The following is a 26,161-nucleotide window of genomic DNA, read 5'->3' as shown; positions in this document are numbered from 1 at the left end:
CAGAGTGTTTTGCGATATTTTGATTTTGTTTTGCTTCCAATTTACAAAGGAAAAACGGAAGATGATTGATAGTGAATCCAAGCTACTTAGCACATTTTCATCATTTGAACTCAGGACATTTTAATCCAAACCCAGTTCTCTTATTATTACTCCAAGTATAGCTATACATCAAATATAGTTTCTCCTTTGCAGTACTTTCTTCCTGATAAGTCTTTGGCACACAATGGGCAATCATATTATACTTAAGTATATAATTGGGTCTACAAAGTCTCTGTTTTTTATATGTATATGTCCACATGCTTATCAAAAAGCAGATTAAGGAGACCAAAGAATTCAGCTGAAACATCTTGCTGTCTTCCCAAACTGCTTTTCATTATAAAAAAAAAACTCCACTGGATTTAGATATCAAATAAAACCAGCTTTTTATAGGACAGTAATTAAAGCCACTTAACCAAGATGAAAAAGGTTATTTTGCACATGCCCAATAGCAGTAACATTTTTCATAAGGCATCTTCTTGTCATATCAGAAAAAAAGCAACTCAGGCAGTAAGCAAAATCTGTGACATACTAAATTAGTATTCAGGCTCTGTAAAATACTAAAATTGCAGCTCCCAGGTATCACAGCTATCAATTGCATTAGCTGCCATTGTTGTTTGCTCAAGAGAACCAAAGTTTTCTTAAATTCAATTGTTTAACATTGAAGGAAAATAACATTGAAGAGGATGAAGCAGCATTAAATACACAGCGCTTAGACCATGCTATGTTTTCTAAGGCTACTTCAAGCTGACATAATAATATTTATTTTTCTTAAATAAATATTGAAGTGGTGCACTTCTTAATTAATTGGCATGATAAAAGACAAAGAAAGCACGGATCTCCTAGAGAAAGAAGACATAACTCAAATATACAGAAGAACCGAATATAAAAAGATTCCCCAAATTGCCGATATGTATGCACAACTTGATTATACAACTGGAAGTAGACTTTCAAAGAAATAAAGTTAAATGGGCTCTAAAAATATTGCTTAAGTTGTGGGAGCTGAAGTGTTTAAAAACTTGCAAAAGGATAGTGTGAGAAATACTTGAGGTTTACAGCTGGTCTGAAACATGTCTATTCCAGTGACAAAAAAGAGCAGTGCTAAAAAAAAAAACCCTGTCAAACAGCTATATTTACCCCATAGGCTAGTAAGATAATTCTGCAATCCAGATTTCGAGCATTCAGTGAACAAGTTTGCCAAATATTCAAGCTGAAGCTATCGTAGATAGAAGAGGTTGAGACATAGTGGTTAACATCCAATGGAAAAGGCAAAAGGATTCTCAAAAGATGTCTATTTTATACCTTTACTGTTTTATTCACTTAAAAATATATGCTGCTAGAAAGTTTTTGACTGAAAATCAGAACAATTTGGGGACAAATCTGGGTGCATTAGTTCATATGCTTATTGAAGAATTTAGACTAGAATGGAAGAGTTCACACCAAAACATGGAGCAACAGCATGGTTCAAAAGTCGGAAAGAACTACCAACTGAAGATTACTATCAATGACCCAAGCATGAGTCTCCAGAAAATTGAAGAAACAGTTGCTGACAAATTATGTCCGAGAGATCCAAAGAGCTAGAAGCAATTGAATGAGTGAGGGCCAGTCATTTCTGCCATCTCTAGGTTTTAACATTCTGTGAGCTTTTTGGGTGGTAGGCAAGTGACTTGGGGTTTGGGAGCTTAAGGGATCCTGGAAGCAGCCTAGTTTGGTTTGCTCTGTAGTATTCAGCCTGGCTGGACAGTCAGTTACAATTGCAATAACTCCCGGTATATTTTTCCATGGGACAGTTGTAATCTTGCTTTTGACTAATAGGTTCCAAACCCGTCCTTCATCATCCCACTACTCACAACAGTATGGTAGAGGATAGGCAGAGAACAATCAACAGTTACAAGCATAGGAAGGTACACATAGAATACCCCAAAGGAGTAAGAGGAAAATGAATTTCTTTGCATCTATCTCTTTGAACTTTCAGGGACAGAGCTTCATAACAAATACAGATTCAGATTCTGAAACCACACTTCAAAAGATAATTTCAGCTAAAAAAAGATGGATTGGCCACAGCAAATCAAACTTGATGTTCTTTGTATCTTCTCCTCCACTACAGTCAAGTCTCATTGCCCACCTCAGCTAAGGAGTTCAGATAGTCCTTTTGCCTTCCAGCTGACATTCTTTCAAAGGATTGGAACAGAGTCTAACTGGGGGATGAATTCTTCCAGAACTTCCACTCTTTGAGGAGTTTTATAGACCTGAGCAAAAAGTCCAGTAGCAGAATTACTTTGCCATTTTGCTCCCAATAGGTATCCTTGCAAAAAGTAAGTTCCTGAAAACAGTTCAGGCAGTCTCAAAATCTCTGTTAATATTTTTAAGCAAACTTTTATCAATTTAATACGGCTACCTTTAATGTCCCATTAGTCTATGACAGATATGAGTCAATCTGAACAGTCTTTTCAAGGACCCATAACTGAGACCAAATGGGTATTTTCATCCCTCAACTCAAGTTGGATTCTGATACCTTAGTAAACATTTGCAGCATGAGATTTAATAGCCATAGGCATGCCTGCTGTTTTTCAGGTGGCTCTTAAATAAACAAGGTCAGCTAATCTCAAACGTTAAATTCAAAAACTGTCAGTCAACCCAGGAGGTCTTGTTACAGGGTCAGCTATGTTCTAAAAACTTTCAAGGTTGGGTTTGACATGTCAGTCTTTTGACATACAACAAAGCATTGTTTTTCATGTCAGTGTCAAATATCTAACATTAGGGATTAGTAGCCGGGAACCATAATATGTTTGTTTTTTTGTTATTCCTTCTGTCTTACCAACAAAATAAATAAGAAGGCATGATATAATTCATCTTATTATTACTCAGTAGTGCAAAAGGATATATTCTGATTATAAATTATCTAGCAACATAGAAGGGTTTAGCTAGAAGCTAAATTCTAGCTAGAAGCAGATGTGTAAGTCCAATCTATAAAGTTATATTTAAACGTAACTCTTACTGAATTCAGCAGAATTTATTTGTTCCCAATAAGAAGGGAATAATATTCTTGACTCCTTCCTTTCTTAATTATAATCATTTAGGACCATTTGGAAACTTCTAGAGGTGATTTAATTTGAAGGAATTCAATTGAAATGCCCCTTTCAACTCAATGTTCAGATTTATATAATATGCCAAATTAAATCAGGGGATTCAATAGCAAAATGCAATCCGTTGTTTTTTTTAAAATTCAGTCTCATCTTGTTTCCATATATAGACAGGGTTGGGGGAGGGGTGTTCTGTGATGTTCTGATAATTTAAATGAGTACTTGGCCAATTCTCATTCACAAATCCAATTATTAGAGGACTTGGAAGGTGTTGCTCTGCTATTTGTCCCTCGTTCTTCTACTAGTCTGTTTAGGAAAGTTCAGAGAGAAACACACATATACGCAGAATGAAAGCGATACCATTGTTGCTCTTTTATTACCTGGTTTGCGTGCGTGTGTGTGTGTGTGTGTGTGTATTTATGTGCCTGCCCACATACATGGGATCTTCTGTTAACCACAAATCCATATGATCTTCTGCCCTTAAATACTTCCTTAGCTATTTATATAGCCTATAGCACAGTCCCTGTTAATATTTGTGTCCAATCTGTAGTTCCTCAACTCTTTCAAATTTTTCTTTCATGCTCATTCCCACAAGCCTTATCTTGCTAATATTATTCATCTGGTGGTACTGAGTTTGAATTATCATTTCTGTCATAGCCCATTCAGAACTTTGTTGTTTAAAAAAAACCATACAAATGCATTAGAATTTTTAATGGCACTTTATGAGAAACATTAACTTCTAATATTTAAAAAATGGTAAATCATTGTGTGTGTGTGTCTATATATCTATATACATATCTATATATCTATATACATATCTATATATCTATATCTATATCTATATATTTTCTTAAGTTTTCGCGGGTACTTACATGTATGGTATTCAGCTTTGTTCAGGTATTTTCCCACGTCATTATAGTTGTGCTCTTAAAGTTGTAGCAACGTTTCGGCAGAATCTCATCTGCCATCATCAGGCTTCTGTATTGTGTTCGTCTGTGAGTCAGACTTTCACAGCCGTTTCAGTTTTAAATTTGGGGCTAGCATACTGTTGTGCCAGAATGGTTTTTTCTTCATCCTGATTGGTTGGGAGTCTTGATCTGTGGTCTTGGAGTTTGCTGTGTTCTGCTTGATTGGTGTTTCTAATATCTTCTGTCTGTTTTGTGGCTTTTTTTGTCTTGATTGGCTGGCAACATTGTGTTCCTCTATTGGAGGCTTTTAGTGCAGCTTGGCTCCGAGTAAATGGACAGCTATCATTTATTAGGAAGCTAGGTTTTATCTGGGTGCCTGGTTGGGGTGTGTTTGAGCTGGAGGTATCAGGGGGGATCTGTTTGTGCCCAGGTGTTTGCCTGGCTTGTGGTGTGGAGATTTTTTTTGTTTGTGAGTACAGGCTTCCAAATAATTGACAGTGTTAGGGTTTTGGAATTAACCCCTAGAAGAGTATTGCAGCAGTAGTCAAGCCAGGCAACCAAAAGAGAGCGGAAGGGCCCCAGAGTATACACACACTGAACACAAACACTGTTTGTAGTTTAAATAGTTTTTAATCCAGTTAGAGTTTAAACATTGTCATTCAGTCCATTAAGTCATTCACAGTATTTCCATCCAGTAAGACTCACTATTATAGTCCAAGTTAAGAGTCCTTGCAATATCTTTATCGGCTGATAAAGATATCTTCTCCTCCTCCGGTTTCACTCTCCAGAGAAACAAACGCTGGATATTCAGCAAACAGTAGCAAACAATAACAGTTCAGTCACAGGCACTCACAGTCAGTAATCACAGTTAGTCGCAGCAGCACACAGTAACAGTAGCACACAGTTACAGCCAGAAAACAGTCAGCCAGCTTCTAATGCTTCCTTATATTGTAACTTCTAACCGCACCCTTAATCGGCTAATTGCCTGCTGCATTGTGCTTAAAGTGATAAGCACTTAAACCATGATATCTAAGTTTTATATATTTATTCACCCAAACCATATTTGGTATCAATGTTATACCTAACATACTCCCCTTTTGGGTGAAATAAATATATAATTCCTTTACAATCTTATCCCATATTTTTCACAACTCTCCTGGTGCTTACTGGCACCTTGGGCTTTAGTAAAATTATCAGCTAAATTGTCCTCCGACATACAGTACTCTAGCTGAATCATCTTACTTCTTACAGATTGTCTCACGTTTAGATATCTTAGATCTGTATGCTTGCTCCTTGTTTTTACTCCAATATTTGTGGCCATTTGAATTGCTGCCTGATTATCTTCATATATAATTATAGGATAATCTACAGTTATACCTATATCAATTAACATTTGTTTATACATTATTAACTCTGTACATAACAATGATAAACAGGAGAATTCTGCCTCCATAGTAGACAAACTTATATGCTGTTGTCTTATTGACTTCCAGCCTATTAATGTCTTACCCAGCATTATGGCTGTTCCTGAAGTCGACTTTCTAGTGTCTTTTCTGATGCAAAACTAGCATCTGCATAAGCACACAGAATTAAATCACCCTTTGGTTCTAAATACAATGAATAATTCATTGTCTTTTTAAGATATCTTAATATCCTCTTAGCTGCATTCCAGTGTCTTTCACATGGTGCAGAATTGAATCTAGCCAACTGATTCACGCAGTACGAAATATCTGGTCTAGACCAATTACTAATATAACTCAAACTACCAATTAAAGATTGATAAAACACCTTATCAAACTCAGGGCTTTGTACATCAGTGTTGCTAAACTCCTGACTCATTGGAGTCTTAGCTGGCTTACAAAGCTCCATCTTGTAATCTTTTAGCAATTTGCTTATCTTATCTTCCTGAGATATCTTAAAACCTTTCCGTGTTTTCTTTATATTCAAACCGAGATACTTCTTTATCTCCCCTAATTGCTTGATCTTTATTCTCTTTCCTAATGATGCTATTATTTTATTTGCTTCATCATTAGTTTCAGTTATCAAAGCAATATCATCTGTGAATAGTAATAATAATGATACTTTCCCATTTATCTCCCTTTTAAACAGACATGGATCGGCTAAACCAGCTTTAAATCCTATATTGTCTAGTTCATTTACAATATACTGGTTCCATTCATAGCCTGATTGTTTAAGACCATAGAGACTTTTCTTTAACAACCAACAATCATTATTATCCTTATTTTCACTTTTAATACCAACAGGTTTTTTCATATAAATAATATGTTTTAATGGGGCGTGCAAGTAAGCAGTTTCCACATCTAGATGGTTAACTATATAGTTTTTACTAGCTGCCCACACTAAAGCTGCCCTCAAGGTTGCTGCCTTAAGACTAGGTGCAAACACCTCATCATAGTCATTAGCATTCTGCCTAAAACCTTGGGCTACTAACCTTGCCTTATGGATTAAATTACCATCTTTATCTATTTTTACCTTAAATATCCATTTGCAGCCAATGGATTTCTTTCCTACAGGTAATTTGGCATTTTCATACACCTTCATATCACTTAATGAATTCAGTTCCTTATTCATTGCTGCATACCATTTTTCTTTTTCCTTATTAGGATACTTTTTAATTTCTTCTACAGAATTAGGAACTTGATTAATCTGGCACACTGTGTTAGCCTGGTACCTATCAGGCGGTCTAGATACACGTGTAGTTCTTCTGGGAATTACAGGGCTTACAGGAGGACTTTGTTGAACTACTACCTGTTCATCTTCCTCATCCTGTTCAGCTATTGAATCTGTTTCTTCCTTTATGGGCACTATTTCATCCTGTATTTGTCTCTTTACTTTATTTTTAAAGTTACAGGGATAACTAATGGGATTTCTATAGGATTCAATAATTACATCTTTATTGGCATCCTGTTCTAATTTCTCCCATCCTTCATGTTCTAGAAATTGGGCACTAGCACTACATAACACTTTAGATGTGCCTTTCTCCCAAAATCTATATGCCCTATGGTTTGCCTGATAACCAACGAAGAAAAATCTTTTAGCTCTATGTTGCCCTTTTTTCTGAGTTGTGCAGGAATATGCACCCATGCTGGTGCACCAAATGTGTGCAGGTAACTTAGGTCAGGTTTCCTGCCATGCCACCTGCTAAATGGTATTTCACCTGTTGTTGTATTAACAACGTTGTTCAATATGTTATTAGCACACATTGTAGCCTCCCCCACAAAGAATCAGGTAACCCAGAATCAGTTAACATTGTTCTAACCATTGCCTGTAGTGTTTGGCCTCTTCTTTCAATAAAAGCGTTATGTTCTGGCCTGTATGGAGCAGACTTCTTATGCTCTATTCCAGCTACTTTAAGTCTGTTCTGGAATTTGTTATTAATAAATTCCGTACCATTATCTGTCACCAGGGTTATCAGTTGTCGTTTAGACTTTCTTTCAGCAAACCTAAGCCAATTGAAAAAATGTTGATATGTTTCAGTTTTGCTTTTCATTAAATAGCAAAACCCATATCTAGAATAATGGTCCATAATGCTCAGTATATATCTAGCACCCCCATACTGGGTTTCTTTGGACCTATTATGTCTGCAAATACTACTTCTAAAGGTTCTTTTGTTTTGAAACCATTTAGCCTATTTGCAGGCAATACCTTGCTCTTATCTTCACAGCAAACATTACAACGCAAATATTTATCACAAGGTTTTAACCTTATTCCTTCAGATAACTCAACTGTACGTTTTAGCATTTTAAAATTTACATGCCCCAAACGCCTATGCAATAAATGGATACATTCATTATGAGGCTTTATATTATTAAATACAGTTTGAGCCTCCCCTTTCTTACTATTATCTAATACATATAATGTTCCATTTAAAGCTGCAGTTACCCTTTTGTTATCTTTTTCAATTATGCAATTATTATCTTTAAAAGTAATTACATAACCTAATTTATCTAATACCCTTACTGAAAGCAAATTAAACTTTAGTTGCGGTACATACAACATTTTTATATCCTGGTTTATGTACGGACAACGTGCAAAACCTTGACCTTTCGCTTTCAGGTTCCAGCCATTGGCAAGTGATATATGTTGAGAACTTGTAGACATTTTTATAAATTTAGTCTTATCTCTTGTGATGCAGTGGGATGCGCCACTGTCAACCACCCATAAATTATTCTTCACATCAGAGTTGCTAAACATGGCTAGTTCAAATGCTTTCTTTGGCTTTTTTACATTCTGGCTTTTTCTCTTTTGCAGAATCTTGCCAAATGTCCTCTGCCTCCACAATTAAAACACTTTTTAATTGTGTATGCTGTTGAAGATAAATTCTCTTCTTCCGGGTGCTTTACTTTGCTTTGCTGGTTTCTTTCAAACTTTGAAGATAATTTCTCTTCTTTCTTATCTTCTCTCAGCTCGCACGCTCACGCCTTCTTCTGGCTTCTTCTAGTAGCCTGCCTGTAATCTCGGTTAATGAGAGGCTTTCTTTTGGCAATACCTCTAACGAAGTCACATAGTCATCATAGCTTTGATCTAATGAAGATAATATTATGTAGACTTGTTGCAGTTCATTAAATATAAGCTCTTTTTCTTGCAAATCTTGAAAAATGCTCTTCATACAGTTTAAATGAACTAACATATCTCCATTCCTCTGAAGATGCGTTCGAAAAAGCTTCCGTGTAAGATTTATATGTGCTCCTACACTGTCCCGAACATAAATCTTCCTGAGGTTCTCCCAGCAGTTTGCAGCATTTTCTTCTCCACGAATATGGACAAGCTGCTGATCACAGAGAGTCAGTCCTATGATGCATAAAGCCTGCTCATTCTTCAGTTTAAAGTCTTGTAACTTTTCGTTATCATCATCATTAGCAGGATCCCAGCTACTCACATCTGGTGGGTTTGCTATAATGTCCCACAAACCTTCTCTGCGTAGAAGTAAACTACATTTCATTGACCATGAAACATAGTTTGTTCCATCCAGCCTGGATATCATGGACAGTTGTGACAAATTTACTTGTGCCATTGCTCTTCAGATATTTTGACTATTTTAAACTAATTAAAACAGTTTGTTTATACAGTAATGTGCAACTCACACCAACTCTCTGCTATATCCTGGTTAGTTAGACTATGCCGCTGGGCCCATAACCAATGTTAGGGTTTTGGAATTAACCCCTAGAAGAGTATTGCAGCAGTAGTCAAGCCAGGCAACCAAAAGAGAGCGGAAGGGCCCCAGAGTATACACACACTGAACACAAACACTGTTTGTAGTTTAAATAGTTTTTAATCCAGTTAGAGTTTAAACATTGTCATTCAGTCCATTAAGTCATTCACAGTATTTCCATCCAGTAAGACTCACTATTATAGTCCAAGTTAAGAGTCCTTGCAATATCTTTATCAGCCGATAAAGATATCTTCTCCTCCTCCGGTTTCACTCTCCAGAGAAACAAACGCTGGATATTCAGCAAACAGTAGCAAACAATAACAGTTCAGTCACAGGCACTCACAGTCAGTAATCACAGTTAGTCGCAGCAGCACACAGTAACAGTAGCACACAGTTACAGCCAGAAAACAGTCAGCCAGCTTCTAATGCTTCCTTATATTGTAACTTCTAACCGCACCCTTAATCGGCTAATTGCCTGCTGCATTGTGCTTAAAGTGATAAGCACTTAAACCATGATATCTAAGTTTTATATATTTATTCACCCAAACCATATTTGGTATCAATGTTATACCTAACAGACAGTCTGGTGGAATCATCTCTTCTATTCATGCTTTCAGGTCTTTTTTCAATCTCTATGGCTTCTCTGATAATTCTATGGCTGGGTTTTTCTATAGTGGCTAGGGTTTTGGTGCCATTGAAGTCTGTTAACCTGTTGTTTTCATGTGTTGGACTATTGAGGAAGTGTGTTCCAGCTTTTTTACTGCATTTTTGTGTTCATCCAGGCAGGTACTTATTCTTCTATTGGTCTGTCCAATGTATGTGGCAGGGCATGATGCACAGGGGACTTCATATATGCCTTGGTTTTCCAGGTCAATTTTATCTTTGGAGTTTCTTAGGATGGCTGCTATTTTTCTGTCTAAGAAACGCAAACCACTAGCTATTCCCCAGATGAAATACTTGGAAATGAGGAATATTCACACAGATATACAGTACATACAAATGACTTTTTATTCATCCTGTCCTCAAGGCACAGAAAAACTACAGAATTATAACATTCAGTTGAAGTCAGATAAACCTGAAAAAGGTGTCTACAGTATATGGCCACTAAATGCTAAACCAATACATTACTACTGTAACAAACTATAATATGTAACCAAAGAAATGAAAATACTGTAATAAATAATATTTTATAGCATAGACGTGTGTCTTGTTATTGTTTTTTTTTTAAGGGCAGTTTATTATTTGTTAAACTGGTACTATCTTTGGAGACCTCCTTTCAATGCAGGCTTACAATATGATTTTAGCAGAAAACTGATCAGCAATATCAAAGGAAGTTGAAATTAAAAATCAAACCAGCAAAATGTAAAGCCGAAAATCAAACAAAATAGTCCTCCACAAGTGTGCAGAGGGAAAGGCTCAGCGAGATACACTGTCAGTATCTAACTTATTCTGAAACACAGGACACTCCCTTCATTTTATTCTGCTTTGTTTCTCGTCAAAAAAGCTGTTCTTCACAAATTTGGCTAGGCCCAATCACGGCAAGCAGCAATCCTGGGCAAGCAGTGAAAGAAGAATCTGACAGTAAATGGTGACCTGAATGCACACCCTTCTTCCCCCACCAATCCTCCCCCCAGCCATCTTTTATTAAGCAAGAGAGACAAGAAGTATTGAGGAAGACTTAAAAGATTCTGGGATGTGATGACAGCTTTTATTCGGGAGAAGAAAGAAGCAAGGTGATGGGATTTGGGTCCAGACTAAATCTTTAGGGCAGATAAGTCTTCAGTATAAACCAAAAGGCCAGAAAGAGAGAGCAGCTCATTTTAGAATAATAAAAAGCTTTTGACTTTATTAGGCTTTTTATGGCATCTTTCTTCCCAGAGACATGAGGAGTGCACTTGGATTTCTTCCTTTATGGAATTTGGCTTGCAGTAGCTTGTGACACCACAGCTGAGAGGCAATATCACTTCTGCACACCAAGGACAAATTGTTGGTTGGTGCCCACCTAGCCCCACCCTACCTTTAAAAATGTACTCTTTAAATCACCCCAAGGCAGAACATTGCTGAACTCCCAGTGCATCTCAGAGGCTGCATTTCATGCTTATCATGTTATGCCAAACAACTTTCCTTCTGAGAAATAGGTACTTTATAAAATTAATATTTAGCCTCTCCTTCAGACAGTTCCAGAGATCAAATCAGAAATACTGCAAAAGAATGTGCCATTTTAAAATACATCAACGGAGATACAGAAAGTGCAGTTGGATCATGACCAAAATCTCTGAGAATGATGATTCCGGAGGGTTTTCTGGGATCCCAGAGCCACAATTGGATTAGAGGAAGAGGAAAGCCAGAGTCAAAAGCCTTCGTGATAACACTTTGTGCCAATGTCTCAGATTGCCAAACTCAAGAACTGCACATAGAGGAAGAACCCCAGTGTCTTAGTGACATAGACTAGACTACTAGTATTTCCTGAAGATAATGAGTATATGTTAAGCTTATTTAAGGCTGAATAAAGTTCACAGCACAGGCAAGCAGTTTGCCAATGAAGTGGCAGATTGTCCATTAGATACTAAACTATAGCAATTCCTATGAGGAATGTTTTTCACACTGCATTTATGGCTGCCAGATGCCAATTACATCTTCAAATGTTGCAATTCACTTCTGAAAATGCAGTCTGCTGTCCTTAGGGTGACTCTTTTAAAAATGTAATGATTATAAATGCTATAAGGTTCAGCTACCAGGGCCAGTTGGAAGATTTCCACTCTCACCATTCATCAGGATGCAGCTAATTTACATCAAGGCATCTCATTTTATCAAAGAGGCATCCAATCCCAGAAGTGTAACACATTTCCTGCTTATGCAGTTCCTGTTTCAAATTATATTACTTTTATGGGATAGTGAGCATTTCTGAGGGACAGGAGCACCAAGAACATAAGGTTTTTCCTTTATCAGCTTAGTCCATTCAATGCACAGCAAGTATTCCCCCTTGTGGCCAATTGCAGCAAGGAGAGAGAGAGCACCTACATTTTTATCAAATTTGCAATATTCATGCCTTATTTTTTTAACGACAGTGTGCTGCTCTACAAACTAATATTCTTTTCCTGCAAGGCTATCATACAGGAAAAGGAGTGGTTTCTCTTTCCCTAGAGATATTTTAGTATTTTTTCTTAAAATGTTCACTGACTAATACCTAGACATTAATTATGAGCCCTCAAGTCGTTTATGGAGATTCTCAGTCATCCAGATCATGGTTGTCCCAAAATAGCTTTTTTTCAAGAGGGAATTGGACTTTCTGGTTTTTCTTTGAAGACATTTTGCTTCTCAACCAAGAAGTTGAAGAAGCTTCTTGGATGGGAAGTGAAACGTCTTCAAAGAAAAAAATAGGAAGTCCAGTTGCCTCTTGAAAAAAACACCTTTGGGACCTCAAGTCATTTCCAACTGCTAGTGACCATGTAGGTAGACTTTCTCCATGAGTACCTATCCCCTAATCTGTTCTTTCATGTATCTAATGATGCACTCGTTGCCACATAACTGAGTCCTTACTGCTGCTTCTCTTTCCTTCCACTTTTCCCAGCATTAGAGCTTTTTCAAGACAGCTGGGTCTTTGCATAAATGAAGTAGGATAGATTTATGTTCTTAAAGATCAAAAACAGCAGCTTAAACTGTGCCTCAAAGACAACTGGTAGCCAATGCAGATCTGCATATTGAGAAGTGACCACCTTGTCTTGATTTGTTCAATCTATAGGTTTGTTTGAAAGGAACCTAAATATAAAAAGGGGGAAAAATACACCCCCCAAAATATTCAGTTGTATCTTTTTACATAAAAAATTTAAACTTTAAAGATGCAATCACATCAAATGAGGAAACATACAAATTATGTTTTATACTCAATTATTTATTTAAAATTCGTTTCTCCTACCAGTACAGCATACGTTGAATTAAAAAATAAAAGGTATCATTTACATTGGTCAAATTATATCAAAAGTATAATTGAACAAAATCTTCAAGTTATGGAAAATTATTAGGATAAAACAGTCATATGAATATTTCCCTCCAGCCAATCTCAAACACTTCAACTTACAGAATAAATAAGCAATTTTGTTACAAAATTCCTCATCATTTACCATGCAGCAAAATATGTGACAGAAGAACGTTGGTATCATAGCTGCCCTCAAACATCAGATTGCAAAATTCTACCTAGTCTTTGAGTATCACAAATACTCAATGCTCCTATAACTGGTAAACACATGTACAAATAAATGGCACCTACATAATCTGCAAATTCAATCTTAAACACATTTTTTAAACACACTGGTTTGTAGTAGCCTATCTCTGAAAATCACATTTCCACTCCACTAAAATAATGAGACTTCAAATACCTGTGTCTCCCTGTGATCTGTATGTACCATTTCTGTTAAACCCAACCCACATTGTTGGGTCTGGGTTGTCTGTTAGTCTCTATGATCCTCATATTGCAGCACCCCTATCAGTTTGGCCAAAGAGCCACTCCCCAAACACACACAGGAAGTTTCCGTCCTGTGGGTTGAATGACCACTTTTTGGGAGGTCCTTAGCTAATTCTTTTTCATTTCCTAGCAATCCTTTAAGCAAAAAGTATGACATCAGAAAGTATGCTAGGTCTAAACTGAAACTTCCTTTTTGAAAAGACCAAATATGTATTTATTTTTAAGCAGTACAAAATAAAACTTCCTCATACAACTTCCTATATGGTACAAAACTATCAAGAAACTAAATGGGCCCTTTCATTCATATTTACAATTTCAGTTTGTGAGACGCTAAAAAACAACATGGCTTTTGGCAACAAGGAAAAAAGCATGCTTTTCAGAAATAATGTGTTTGCTATTTGTTTTTTTCCCTAAAATTAAGATACTTTCCTAACTTCAAGTCAGTTTCAATGTCGATATTTTAATGAGCTACTTCCAAGTCCTATTTTAAATGCTGTTCGAAATAATATTTTTAAAAATTATTTTAAACACACATATTTTAAGAGGCATATTTCATTACTATTATAAAATGGACTATAGAAGCAGCTCTTAAAGCAAGATTCAAGCATTCTAGAAAGGTGTTCAAGGAAAAAGCTAGCCTTCTTTTTCAAAGATGTTCACCACTTTTCCAAAAACCTGAAAGAGATATTACGAAACAAGGTTGGTATATAATATCAATAAGAACACAGGAAACATTGTGAAAAATGAGCAGCATAGTTTACAGAACAATTCTGCATTCAGTTCTTTGATTCCTCTAATCACTCTGCATGTACACTTAATTTTCTATTATGCAGTAGTGGACTGGCATAACAATCGGGATAAGATAGTTGGGGATAACTTTCAGAGCAAAGTTTAACACAATGGTGAGTTTAATTTGGAAGCCCTGTCCCAACTTGTTCAAATAAAGAAAAATTGACTGCCGATGTTGCACATTATATTGTACATTGGCTGAAGAAATGCATTTCATGAAGTGTTTATTAAAATAAAATAGTGCACTCAACTTCCACAGCAGTTTTGTATTTTAAAAACACCTTAATTCTTCTTTTTAAAGTGAAGAATGGACACTTTATAGAAGTATGTTTTTATTTACTATGTTTCTGTAAGCCAATAACTGAAACTCTCTGGACAGATTTAAAAATACACATACTTTGCAATGTTTCTAAAACACATGAAAAGTAGACAACACACACACAAATACATACATACACATACATCTCTAGTGTGTTTAAAATAGCCAGTTGGGTATAGTGTTAAAAGAACCAGACTGGAACTCAGAGATGATTAATTTGAATCCTGTCTTAGCCACAAAGCCTGCTGGGTATCTTTGGACCAGTCACTATCTCTCAGCTGTAGGAAGCAGGCAGTGGCAAAACTATTGTGAAAACATTGCCAAGAAAACTTTCAGATTGACTCAAAGTCAAAGAAAAAAGTGGGCTTCAACATTTTTTAAAAGGTGTAAATGTAGGTGAAACAAAACTTACTGGTAAATTAGCCTTTTATTGATAAATATTTGCATCTGTCAATCACATTCCATTTTGGAATGATTTTTTTGATTGATCTTTTTTGAATCAGATAGTGTGAACTCTTTCCAACTGTTAGCTACAGAGAAATATACCAAAGCTCTTTGATTAGATATCAGGAGCAATTTGTCCTTCTCCTGTATATCATCATTTATAGTGATCCCAGAATTTTCAATAATGGTGATGAATTCCATTCATCTGAAAGCTACCTATGTTGGGGGAAATACTATACATACTTTTATTCTTTGCCATATTTGTGTGCTTAATGAAGATTTCAATACCTGTGTTCTAAAAACATACTTTATGGGGCTTTAAATTTTCTGTTTTCTACTATGAATATATTATCTTGTGCATGTATGAAAGTCTCAAGAAATATTGCACAACTTACTGAATTTTTAATAACTTATGCCACTTTAAATCAATGATCTCAAAACAGTATTGTTGTACCAATAGGATCATTTTAAGACTGACACAAAATTAATTGGATTTTACTTGATATACAAAAGAAGCAAGTATTTGAAATATACAAAATCCCAGGAGCAATTATATATAAAGCATTAAGCAATTTAATTCCAAACTTTTTGTTTTTGCAACTTACTTCATCGACAGATTTGGAGGCATCCACTTTCCTAACTTTGCCCATTGTCTCATAGAGGTCTATTATAGGCTTAGTAGACTCTAGATACGTATGAATTCTAAGATTAAAAATAAATAAAATAAGAAATCATTTAATTGAAAAACTTCAGAAAACCAAAACAGTAAAATTCTGAATGCATGCTGTACCTTTTCTCCAAACTTTCCCTGTTATCGTCACTTCTGCCACTGCTTTTTCCTCTTTCAAGACAACGATTAATACATATCTTTAAAAAAAAGTAAATCTAGAGGTTACAATTTTATATTAAATATTTTACATGCAGAAACTTAAATCTGATATATGTGAGATTAATTGCCTAATGGTTTATACAGAGTATTTATCCTATTTGACACTCAACATATCAACAATGAATACTATCCATGTTCTTCTGTAATGCCAGTTCTTACAGGGTCATTTGTCACCAGTTTATTACTCCTCTTTTATTTACATTTGTGGAGCACTCAGATAGCTTTTATTTTCTATTAAATAATTATGGTCATTTCTCTCTAAAAATATCAAAATGTTGCTACATTAGGTGTAAACTTCACCCACAAATGGTTGCTAATAGTTCTTGTTCTTAGGGGATAGTTTTGTGTTCATTTTATTGATTGTATTGTTATTGATCAATGATCAAAATAAATTTCTATTTGTTTACTTTAAAAACTATACATATGATAAAAACTGACGCTTTATTACCAGGTTTTTTAACATGATGTGCATTTACTTTGGACAAAGCCAAACCAAACCTGACTGGAACTTTAAACCTCTGAAATAGTGTAAGTTATCTCCTCTCAAAAGCATTGATCTATTTTGAATTATAGATAGCATGTAGTGAATAATTATGGACATACTCCTCACAATAAATAGGAATGCCAAATGGAGAGAAAGACAAAATCTATACACAGTTAACAAATCTTGTCTTGTGATTTAGGGTTGTCTGAGAAAGACGATGGCTATCTTGGGTTTGTGAATCACATTGCAAATTGCCTCTGCTTTGTTTATCAATCAGGTACAAGAATAAAAATTAGCAACCAGTCAGCAGCTCATTTATAGTTAGGCAGGAGTTGTGAACAATTCTGAATTATGTGCAAGGATGGCTGTTATATTATATAAGATTCAGATTCAAATAAAGGAAATTATAAAAAATAAAATGAAGCAATCAAAGGAAAAGGTGAAATGGAACTATAAACATTGATTTTTTTTGCCATAACACCACAGCATTTCAAATTTAGGACTTTATACTATTATTTGATGCAAAAAGATACAACTTATATCTATCTATATAGTAATTACTCCAGGAAAGCATAACATTTTTCAGCTTGCCAAATAATTACAGTACATAAACAAGGAGCCTCTGTAGCACAATGGTTAGAGTGCAGTACTGCAAGCTACTTCTGCTGCAGCCAGCTGCCTGCAATTTGGCAGTTCAAATCCCACCAGGCTCAAGGTTGACTCAACCTTCCATCCTTCCCAGGTGAGTAAAATGAGGACCCAGATTGTTGGGGGCAATATGCTGACTCTGTAAACTGCTTAGAGAGGACTGTAAAGCACTATAAAGCGGTATATAAGTCTAAGTGCTATTGCTATTCTGGGGGAAAATACCATGACATTTACATATTGATGTCTATTGCTGGTCTATGACCATAATAAAGTTATATTCATTCAGACATTTACATATTAACTAACTTAAATCCTGATATTCAATATGTAGGAGAGAAACTGAACAATCTTTATTTGTTCTGTATAAAAGGAAATGTACTAATGTTACCTCATTATCACAGTCAAAAAAGAGAACAAAAGATACATCCACTTTTCCATCCATTGTTTTATTCCATCCCTGAAGATTATCTTCATTTCTGGGAAATCCATCAATTAGGAATTTATTCTTCTGAGAATTAGCTGCCATAGTTTCATCCATAGCCTAGAGAACAATAGCAGATTAAAACATGACATGAGAGAATAATATATGCAATCAATAAAGCAGTTCTAATTGGAAACCGTATTTTATTTTTGACAAAGCCAAATAAAATACGTTCTTGTAATCATGCTTTCATATCATCTGAACACACACACACACACATATATACACCAGAACTTTCATAAAAAACCCCAATCCATCTGAATTCATTTCCACTGTTTAATTATCAAAGAATTTGAAGAGTCTGTCAATAAATTATCATATCATGATGAAAATAACCCATTTGACATTGTACCTAGTGCCACATGAACAAATTTCTTCATAGACAACAGATCATGTTTTCATTCAGTTTTTTTAATCCATGGCCTGTGGAGCTCCTGACTGTTTTCAAGGGGGTTTGGAAAGTGAATGGAAAGAAGGAAGAGTCAATTTCATTGGTAGAAAATGTGACATCAATAGATTGTCATATTTGCATCCAGTCTTTTGAATTTCATTATTCTTATAACAAATAGAAAAAGATTAGAATCAGTTTTCATATTGAAAAGGGGAAATTTGTGTTCAGAACCAATGATCTGCAGCAGGTGGTTACAAGCATTAGCAGTCAGGCTTCGTCAAAACTTTTTGAACATTGCTTTACTGTCTCTCCTGAATGTATTGATTATATCTTTATTTGGTTAGAAGATAAGAAGATAATCCTGTCCCTCACAATACTACTGCCTCCTCTGTCATTTTGGCATTTTTTTCATTTGAAGAAACTGAAAAGATTCAAATGAGTTTACAAAATCTAGCACAGTTCGGGTCTATTTTAGGTCAAAATATATCACATGTCACCGAGGTAGAGTGCTTTAGCCCAGAATTTTGTCTTTATCATGAAGAGATGTAATACATATCTTTGATGAAATGTAATAGGTTTGATTCTCTGGAGGAAGGGGTGCATTCCAGATGAATAAGAGGCAACTCAGTCCAGATATTTTGTGTGAAACCAAGAGGGTGAAAACAGACTCTCCCTATTAATTCTCAGAATATATGCTAGCTATAGATAGTAAAGTGATTCAGTTTGACAAGATTCTATCTATAAGTGTGGAATAATAAAGAGCTCTGCTTGGAAGAATCACTTTCTGTCTTTCTTGGTTCTTGGGTCTGACAATATCTAATGAAATTATTTTGAATAATTATCTATCCATGAATTTATCTATGTTCCTAAAGAGAAAAGCATTACTTCATGAAAAGTGTAATCCATCTATCATATATGTTATTTTATTACTAAAAGTCAAATTAAAATACATAAATATCTTAATATGTTATTTTAGATTTATATGGGAAATGGAATTAAACTTACCCTTTTTAACAAGCTGATTGTAATCTCAACAGGTACGATCTTCCCATCCTTAATATAATTTTCAATTAGTTCTCCATACTGGGAGCCTGGTCTTTTTCTCTCATCTCGAAGGAGGTCACCCGCAGAAAGATGGGTATAACCATATTTCTAAAGAAAAAAAACCATAATTAAGTTAAATCCACATAAAGTGTAGATTAGATAAACGTGCTTTCTTTACATGATAGTAATAAAGACCTGGCTGTTCTCTCATATATTTGGGCGAGGAAACTAAGTGAGGTCTGTTGACTTATTGCTTTTATTACTGTTCTTTTCAGTTATAAGTTGGAAATTATTTATTTGACTTCAAACATTTGTTTGGATAATTGATTTCATTTGATTTTAACTTTTGCATGCCACCAAAATTCATTGATATGAGATGGAATAATTTATATTAAATATAAACTGAGAGCAAACCTCACTCCTTACTAGCACTGATGATGTTACTTAGTTTGAGTAATGAAACAACTGCAAGAAAACAACCAAGTTCAGAGAGCACCAAGGACCCCTCATTTCAACCCTGAGCTACTCTCCTTTATAGATTTCCTTTGAATACTTTGAAAATAATTTAAACTATTTAGAAGTTATACTATATAAGCTTCACATCAAGGCAAATATAAAATACAGACACTGGCACTTCCATCACATTTCTTTGAAAACAGAAAATTCTTGAAAGTTTAGATCAGGGGTGTCACCTGGCAACTTTAAGACATGTGGACTTCAACTCCCAGATAGCCAGCTTTGCTGGGAGTTGAAATCCACAAGTCTTAATGTTTTGTTTTGTATATATTAGAAGTTCTTCTTCAAATTTATTGTATAAATATACAATATACCAAAGTATACCAAAATTAGAAGATGCAAAGAACAGTATGGGGGGTGGGGAACAGAAAGCCAGTTTTTCTTGTGGTTAACATAGTGGTTAAGGCACCAGGCTAAAAAACAGGAAACTGTGAGTTTTAATACTGCTTTTGTTATGAAAGCAAGTTGGGTGACCTAGGACACTCTCACTGCGTCAGTCTCAACCCAATTCACCCCACAAGGTTATTGTTATGGGGAAAAGAGGAGGAGGAGGAAGGCATGGATATGTTCACTGTCTTGAGTTATTTGTAAAAATAATAAAGGCAGGATACAAACAAACAAACAAACAAATGGAAATAAAGCTAAAATCCAAAATAAGTGCAATACTAAAGTGCTCAAATGACAACCTTCAAAGGTTTAAAGCAGAATTACTAAATTACAGGATGAAATAAAATCCTAGAAAATTAAAATACAAATTTACTAAAAATGTTAATCTATCAAAATACTAAAACAGAACCTAATGTCAGACCAATGTCAAAGATTCACAGTATTGCTTCATATAAGGCAGGGGTCTTTCTTGCAGTTGTTTCATTACTCAAACTAAACTCACGGCCCACGGGCCAGATGCGTCACGTGCTGGCCACACCCACCCCCTTTAGCAAAGGGGGAAGTCTCAATACATCACGTGACAACAAAGTGACACTGCGAGTTTGGCACCCCTGATATAAGGCAACAAACAAATATAAAGTCAAATAAAAGGGAAAACCACATATTTTTTAATCTTCCTATACTTTGTAGGAAGGCATCATGTTCTTCTTTATCTTTTTACTATATCTGCCAAGAAATATTACAAGTCAGAACTTAGAGGAGTTATGATATACTGTATAACATAAACATAAGTATATCATAAGCTATATTATATACACTGCTCAAAAAAATAAAGGGAACACAAAAATAAGATATCCTAGATCTGAATGAATGAAATATTCTTATTAAATACTTTGTTCATTACATAGTTGAATGTCCTGACAACAAAATCACACAAAAATTATCAATGGAAATCAAATTTAGCAACCATGGAGGTCTGGATTTGGAGTTACACTCAAAATTAAAGTGGAAGAAAACACTTCAGGCTGATCCAACTTTGATGTAATGTCCTTAAAACAAGTCAAAATGAGGCTCAGTAGTGTGTGTGGCCTCCACGTGCCTGTATGACCTCCCTACAACACCTGGGCATGCTCCTGATGAGGTGGCGGATGGTCTCCTGAGGGATCTCCTCCCACACCTGGACTAAAGCATCCCCAAACTCCTGGACAGTCTGTGGTGCAACGTGGCGTTGGTGAATGGAGCGAGACATGATGTCCCAGATGTGCTCAATTGGATTCAGGTCTGGGGAACGGGCGGGCCAGTCCATAGCATCAATACCTTCGTCTTGCAGGAACTGCTGACACACTCCAGCCACATGAGGACTAGCATTGTCTTGCATTAAGAGGAACCCAGGGCCAACCGCACCAGCATATGGTCTCACAAGGGGTCTGAGGATCTCATCTCGGTACCTAATGGCAGGCAGGCTCCCTCTTGCGAGCACATGGAGGGCTGTGCGGCACCCTAAAGAAATGCCACCCCATACCATTACTGACCCACTGCTAAACCGGTCATGTTGGAGGATGTTGCAGGCAGCAGAATGTTCTCCACAGCATCTCCAGATCCTGTCACATCTGTCACATGTGCTCAGTGTGAACCTGCTTTCATCTGTGAAGAGCACAGGGCACCAGTGGCGAATTTGCCAATCTTGGTGTTCTCTGGCAAATGCCAAACGTCCTGCACGGTGTTGGACTGTAAGCACAACCCCCACCTGTGGACGTTGGGCCCTCATACCACCCTCATGGAGTCTGTTTCTGACCATTTGAGCAGCCACATGCACATATGTGGCCCACTGGAGGTCATTTTGCAGGGCTCTGGCAGTGCTCCTCCTGTCCCTCCTTGCACAAAGGTGGAGGTAGTGGTCCTGATGCTGGGTTGTTGCCCTCCTATGGCCTCCTCCACGTCTCCTGATGTATTGGCCTGTCTCCTGGTAGCGCCTCCATGCTCTGGACACTACGCTGACAGACACAGCAAACCTTCTTGCCACAGCTTGCATTGATGTGCCATCCTGAATGAGCTGTACTACCTGAGCCACTTGTGTGGGTTATAGACTTCGTCTCATGCTACCACTAGAGTGAAAGCACCACCAGCATTCAAAAGTGACCAAACCATCAGCCAGAAAGCATAGGAACTGAGAAGTGGTCTGTGGTCACCACCTGCAGAACTACTCCTTTATTGGGGATGTCTTGCTAACTGCCTATGCTTTCCACTTGTTGTCTATTCCGTTTGCACAACAGCATGTGAAATTGATTGTCAATCAGTGCTGCTATCTAAGTGGACAGTTTGATTTCACAGAAGTGTGATTGACTTGGAGTTACATTGTATTGTTTAATTGTTCCCTTTATTTTTTTGAGCAGTGTATATTATATATTATATTATGATGTATATCATAAACTTCTAACAGACAGGAAGCAGCAGGTGAAGCTAGGCAGAATCACATCTGATACATGTACAATCAGCACAGCCCCCCAAAGCTGTGTGCTTTCTCCACTTCTTTTCTCCCTATATACCAATGACTGCATCTCAAATGATCCATCTGTTAAAATACTGAAGTTTGCTGATGACACAACAGTGATTGGTCTCATTCAAGACAATGACAAATCTGCATACAGACAGGAGGTTATACAAATTGCCTCATGGTGTAACCGGAACAATCTGGAACTGGACACACTCAAAACCGTAAAAATGATGGTAGACTTTAGAAGAAACCCTCCCATACTACTACTTCTTACAATACTAGACAACACCTTATCAACATTAGAGACTTTCAAATTTCTAGGTTCTACCATATCACATGACCTAAAATGGACACCTAACATCAAAAGCATCATCAAAAAAGCACAACAAAGAATGTTCTTTTTGCACCAACTCAGGAAGCTCAAACTGCCCAAGGAGCTGCTGATCCAGTTCTACAGTGGAATGATTGAGTCTATCATCTGAACCTCTATAACTGTCTGGTTTGGTTCTGCAACCCAACAGGACAAAGACTTCAGAGAGTAATTAGGACTGCAGAAAAAACAATTACTACCAACCTGCCTTCAATCGAGGACCTGTATACTGCACGAGTCAAAAAGAGGGCTGTGAAAATATTTACAGACCCCTCACATCCTGGACATAAACTGTTTCAATTCCTTCCCTCAAAACGACACTATAGAGCATTGCACACCAGAACAATTAGACACAAGAACAGTTTTCCCCCGAAAGCCATCACTCTGCTAAACAAATAATTCCCTCAACCCTGTTCAACTATTACAAGTCTGCACTACTGTTAAACTTGTCATCGCTCCTTATCACCTACCCCCTCCCACTTGTGTCTGTATGACTGTAACTTTGTCGCTTGTATACTTACGATTTATACTGACTGTTTCCTTTTATCTTTTCTTTTATGTATACTGAGAGTATTTACACCAAGACAAATTCCTTATGTGTCCAATCACACTTGGCCAATAAAGTATTCTCTTCTCTTCTCTTAATTTAAATACCCTGAAAGCCAGCCCAGCCCAGTGCTCTCTAAGCAGTTGACAGAGTCAGTATATTGCCCCCAACAATCTCGGCCCTCGTTTTACAAGGGTTCTCAGTTCCACCCATTTTAAAAGGACAGCGTTGATATGTTACACAAAGTCTACTGCAGCCCTCAAATTGATGGAATATTCTACTCCTGGTCTAGTCATGTCAAAGCTTTGAAGCTAATCTTATATTTTTGCATCATATTGTGTTTATTGTTTAACAATAATTTGTAAAAAAAAATTCACAATTGGCAGTATCTACATCACAAAGGCAAAAGCCACTCCATTTATTTATTAGATTTACAGTATATGTTGTGCTTCTGCTAACTGAAGACAGCATGCATAGACGTTTTTCCTCCAATTTTCTACAAATATCTTCCGATATAGGTTGGGCTGAGTGAGGGTAACTGACTCAGTCACCCAATTACGTTTCCATAACTAAAGGTGGACTTTATCATTTAAAGGAATCTGTGAATGAATCCAGCCTCATTTAACCTCTCTTGCAGAGATCATCAAAGACTTCCCCCCCATGCTTCTTTTCAATTAGGTTAATAGCTACACAGTAGAGCTTTTCTAAAGGTTCAACCTTCATACTGCTAATATAGTGCCAGAAATATTTCTTTTCCCTTTATTGAAAGGTATTCAGCTATTTATAGCATAGCATTTACTGACCATCTCAATCCCAAAGGAACTTACCTTGTGGACAAATTAAAGGTCATTTTCATGTGCCATTAGGAAACATTCAGATTTGCTTAGGTACGGTATTTGTCTAGTATCTTAGAGCACAGTGGTTAGAGTGCAGTACTGCAATTTGGCAGATCGAATCCCACCAGGCTCAAGGTTGACTCAGCCTTCCATCCTTCAGAGGTCAGTAAAATGAGGACCCAGATTGTTGGGGGCAATATGCTGACTCTGTAAACCGCTTAGAGAAGGCTATAAAGCACTATAAAGCGGTATATAAGTCTAAGTGCTATTGCTATTTTCCTGTTTCAAACTTTAATCTACATAAAACTATCAATCCAAATTTCCCCAAAAGTTTTAACCACAATTATTGGTTGGGGAAAAGCTAATGATTAACAACATTGCTCATGTTTAATGTACATTGCTGAGATACAAAAACCCAGACTTTGGCTACTTACTTTAGGAAGACTGATAGAAACCACTGCAGATAACAATATTTAGCCTCTGGTTTATTTTTCTGCCAACGCAGCAATACCACCAACCGGTAAGAAGGAAGGGAAAAATCCAAGGTCTTAGCCAAGAGAAATCTCACGCAGAATAAGGATCAGAATATGATTTTTAAGGGCATTTCTGCTTTTCCTGAGTAACCTATTTGAACGTTACTATATACCAGCCTCAACTCTGGCTTATATAAATAGGGGAAATCATTTACAAAAGAAGAGAGAGAAACGTCCTATAGATAAGAATCAAAACCACAAAGATGAAGAGCATTTGTAAAAAGAAAACAATACCCGCATCAAGAGCAATCAAGCCCCCCATTTACCTCACATTTCCCCAAAAGCCGAGTTTTCTGAGTGTAATGAATTATGGGTTGGGTTTTTTGTTTTTTGTTTTGGTAGTCACCAAGCCCTGATAAAAGTTCTGGAGCACCGCTTTTGATAGCATAACTGAACCCGTCAGATCCGGTACCAGATTCATCTGGAATACAGTATGCTAAGAATCTTCCCGACCGCAAACCTTTAAAGAACTTCAGACCCCATCATTCTTTGCGCTCCTTGACTAAGCAAGTTGCCGGCACTCTTCGAAACACAACCGCCTGCTAGAAATGGTAATTCCTTCCCGACAGTAAGGAACAGAAACGCGGGGAGGGGGGAGGACCACGAAGCGCTATCACCGTCCCTCACCTCCACAATGCGGGCACACTGGGTTCCTTTTCCGGCTCCAGGCCCGCCGAGAACGAAGACAACGACCGGCTTCATGAGGAGCAGCAAGCGAGGTGAAAGGGAGCAAGCAGCGGCGAAAGCGTGGAGGCGAAGGAGCGAAGCAGTTACGCGACTGGCAGTTGCCCCAAAGAGACAACGGCAAAACATACGCCGCCAAGAAAGAGGGAGGGAAACCGGGGGAAGAATCCGGCCACGACTACAGTCAAACCGCCGACCGCTCCGGCTGAGCTGGCTTGCGAAAGCGCTTCCGGGTTCCCGCCCTTTCCGTCGCTCCCGCTACTGCGGGAGGGAGAGAGTGTGAGAGGCCCGGAGAAAGGCCTGGCGGGGGAGGGCCTGGTTTAGTGGTAGTGAAGGTTCTCTGCGAAGGGCTGACGGAGGGGTGGGTGTCAAGGAACCAGTAAGGTCGCTTTGGAAGAGCAGCTTCGATTCATTTGATGAAATGTAAAGGGTTTTGTGTTGTAATACAACATGGTATACGTCTTGTATTACCTCTAGTGTGGGGCAGGGAGGGTATGGTTTTTGTGTTGTTTTTTTATATTGTAAACTGCCCAGAATCACCTGTGTGAACGTTGGGCAGCCATATAAGTTTAATGCATGCATACTTTAATAAATATTGTTTGTTAAAAGTCTAGAGACGGTGGATTGTTGCATGCTGCAATTT

The 26,161-nt window shown here is 37.1% G+C and overlaps 1 protein-coding gene across 1 annotated transcript; it reads right to left on the bottom strand.

The window, feature by feature from the left end:
* Nucleotides 1-13,076: 13,076 nt before the first annotated feature.
* On the bottom strand, nucleotides 13,077-25,773 carry CMPK1 (cytidine/uridine monophosphate kinase 1). Its single transcript, XM_026665818.2, has 6 exons — nucleotides 25,462-25,773; nucleotides 19,113-19,259; nucleotides 17,624-17,776; nucleotides 16,005-16,081; nucleotides 15,820-15,916; nucleotides 13,077-14,337 (listed from the first exon to the last, which is right to left on the bottom strand). The coding sequence occupies exons 1-6, from the start codon at nucleotides 25,645-25,647 to the stop codon at nucleotides 14,296-14,298; spliced, it is 702 nt and encodes a 233-aa protein (XP_026521603.1). The 5' UTR covers nucleotides 25,648-25,773; the 3' UTR covers nucleotides 13,077-14,295.
* Nucleotides 25,774-26,161: the final 388 nt, after the last annotated feature.

The sequence above is a fragment of the Notechis scutatus genome, chromosome 3 (genome assembly GCF_049901735.1).
Source record: "Notechis scutatus isolate UNSWTSFEM ecotype Mainland chromosome 3, rNotScu1.2, whole genome shotgun sequence".
Lineage (NCBI taxonomy): Eukaryota > Metazoa > Chordata > Lepidosauria > Squamata > Elapidae > Notechis > Notechis scutatus.
Note: the sequence above shows the minus strand (reverse complement) of the source record. Positions and strands in the feature narration are given on the sequence as shown.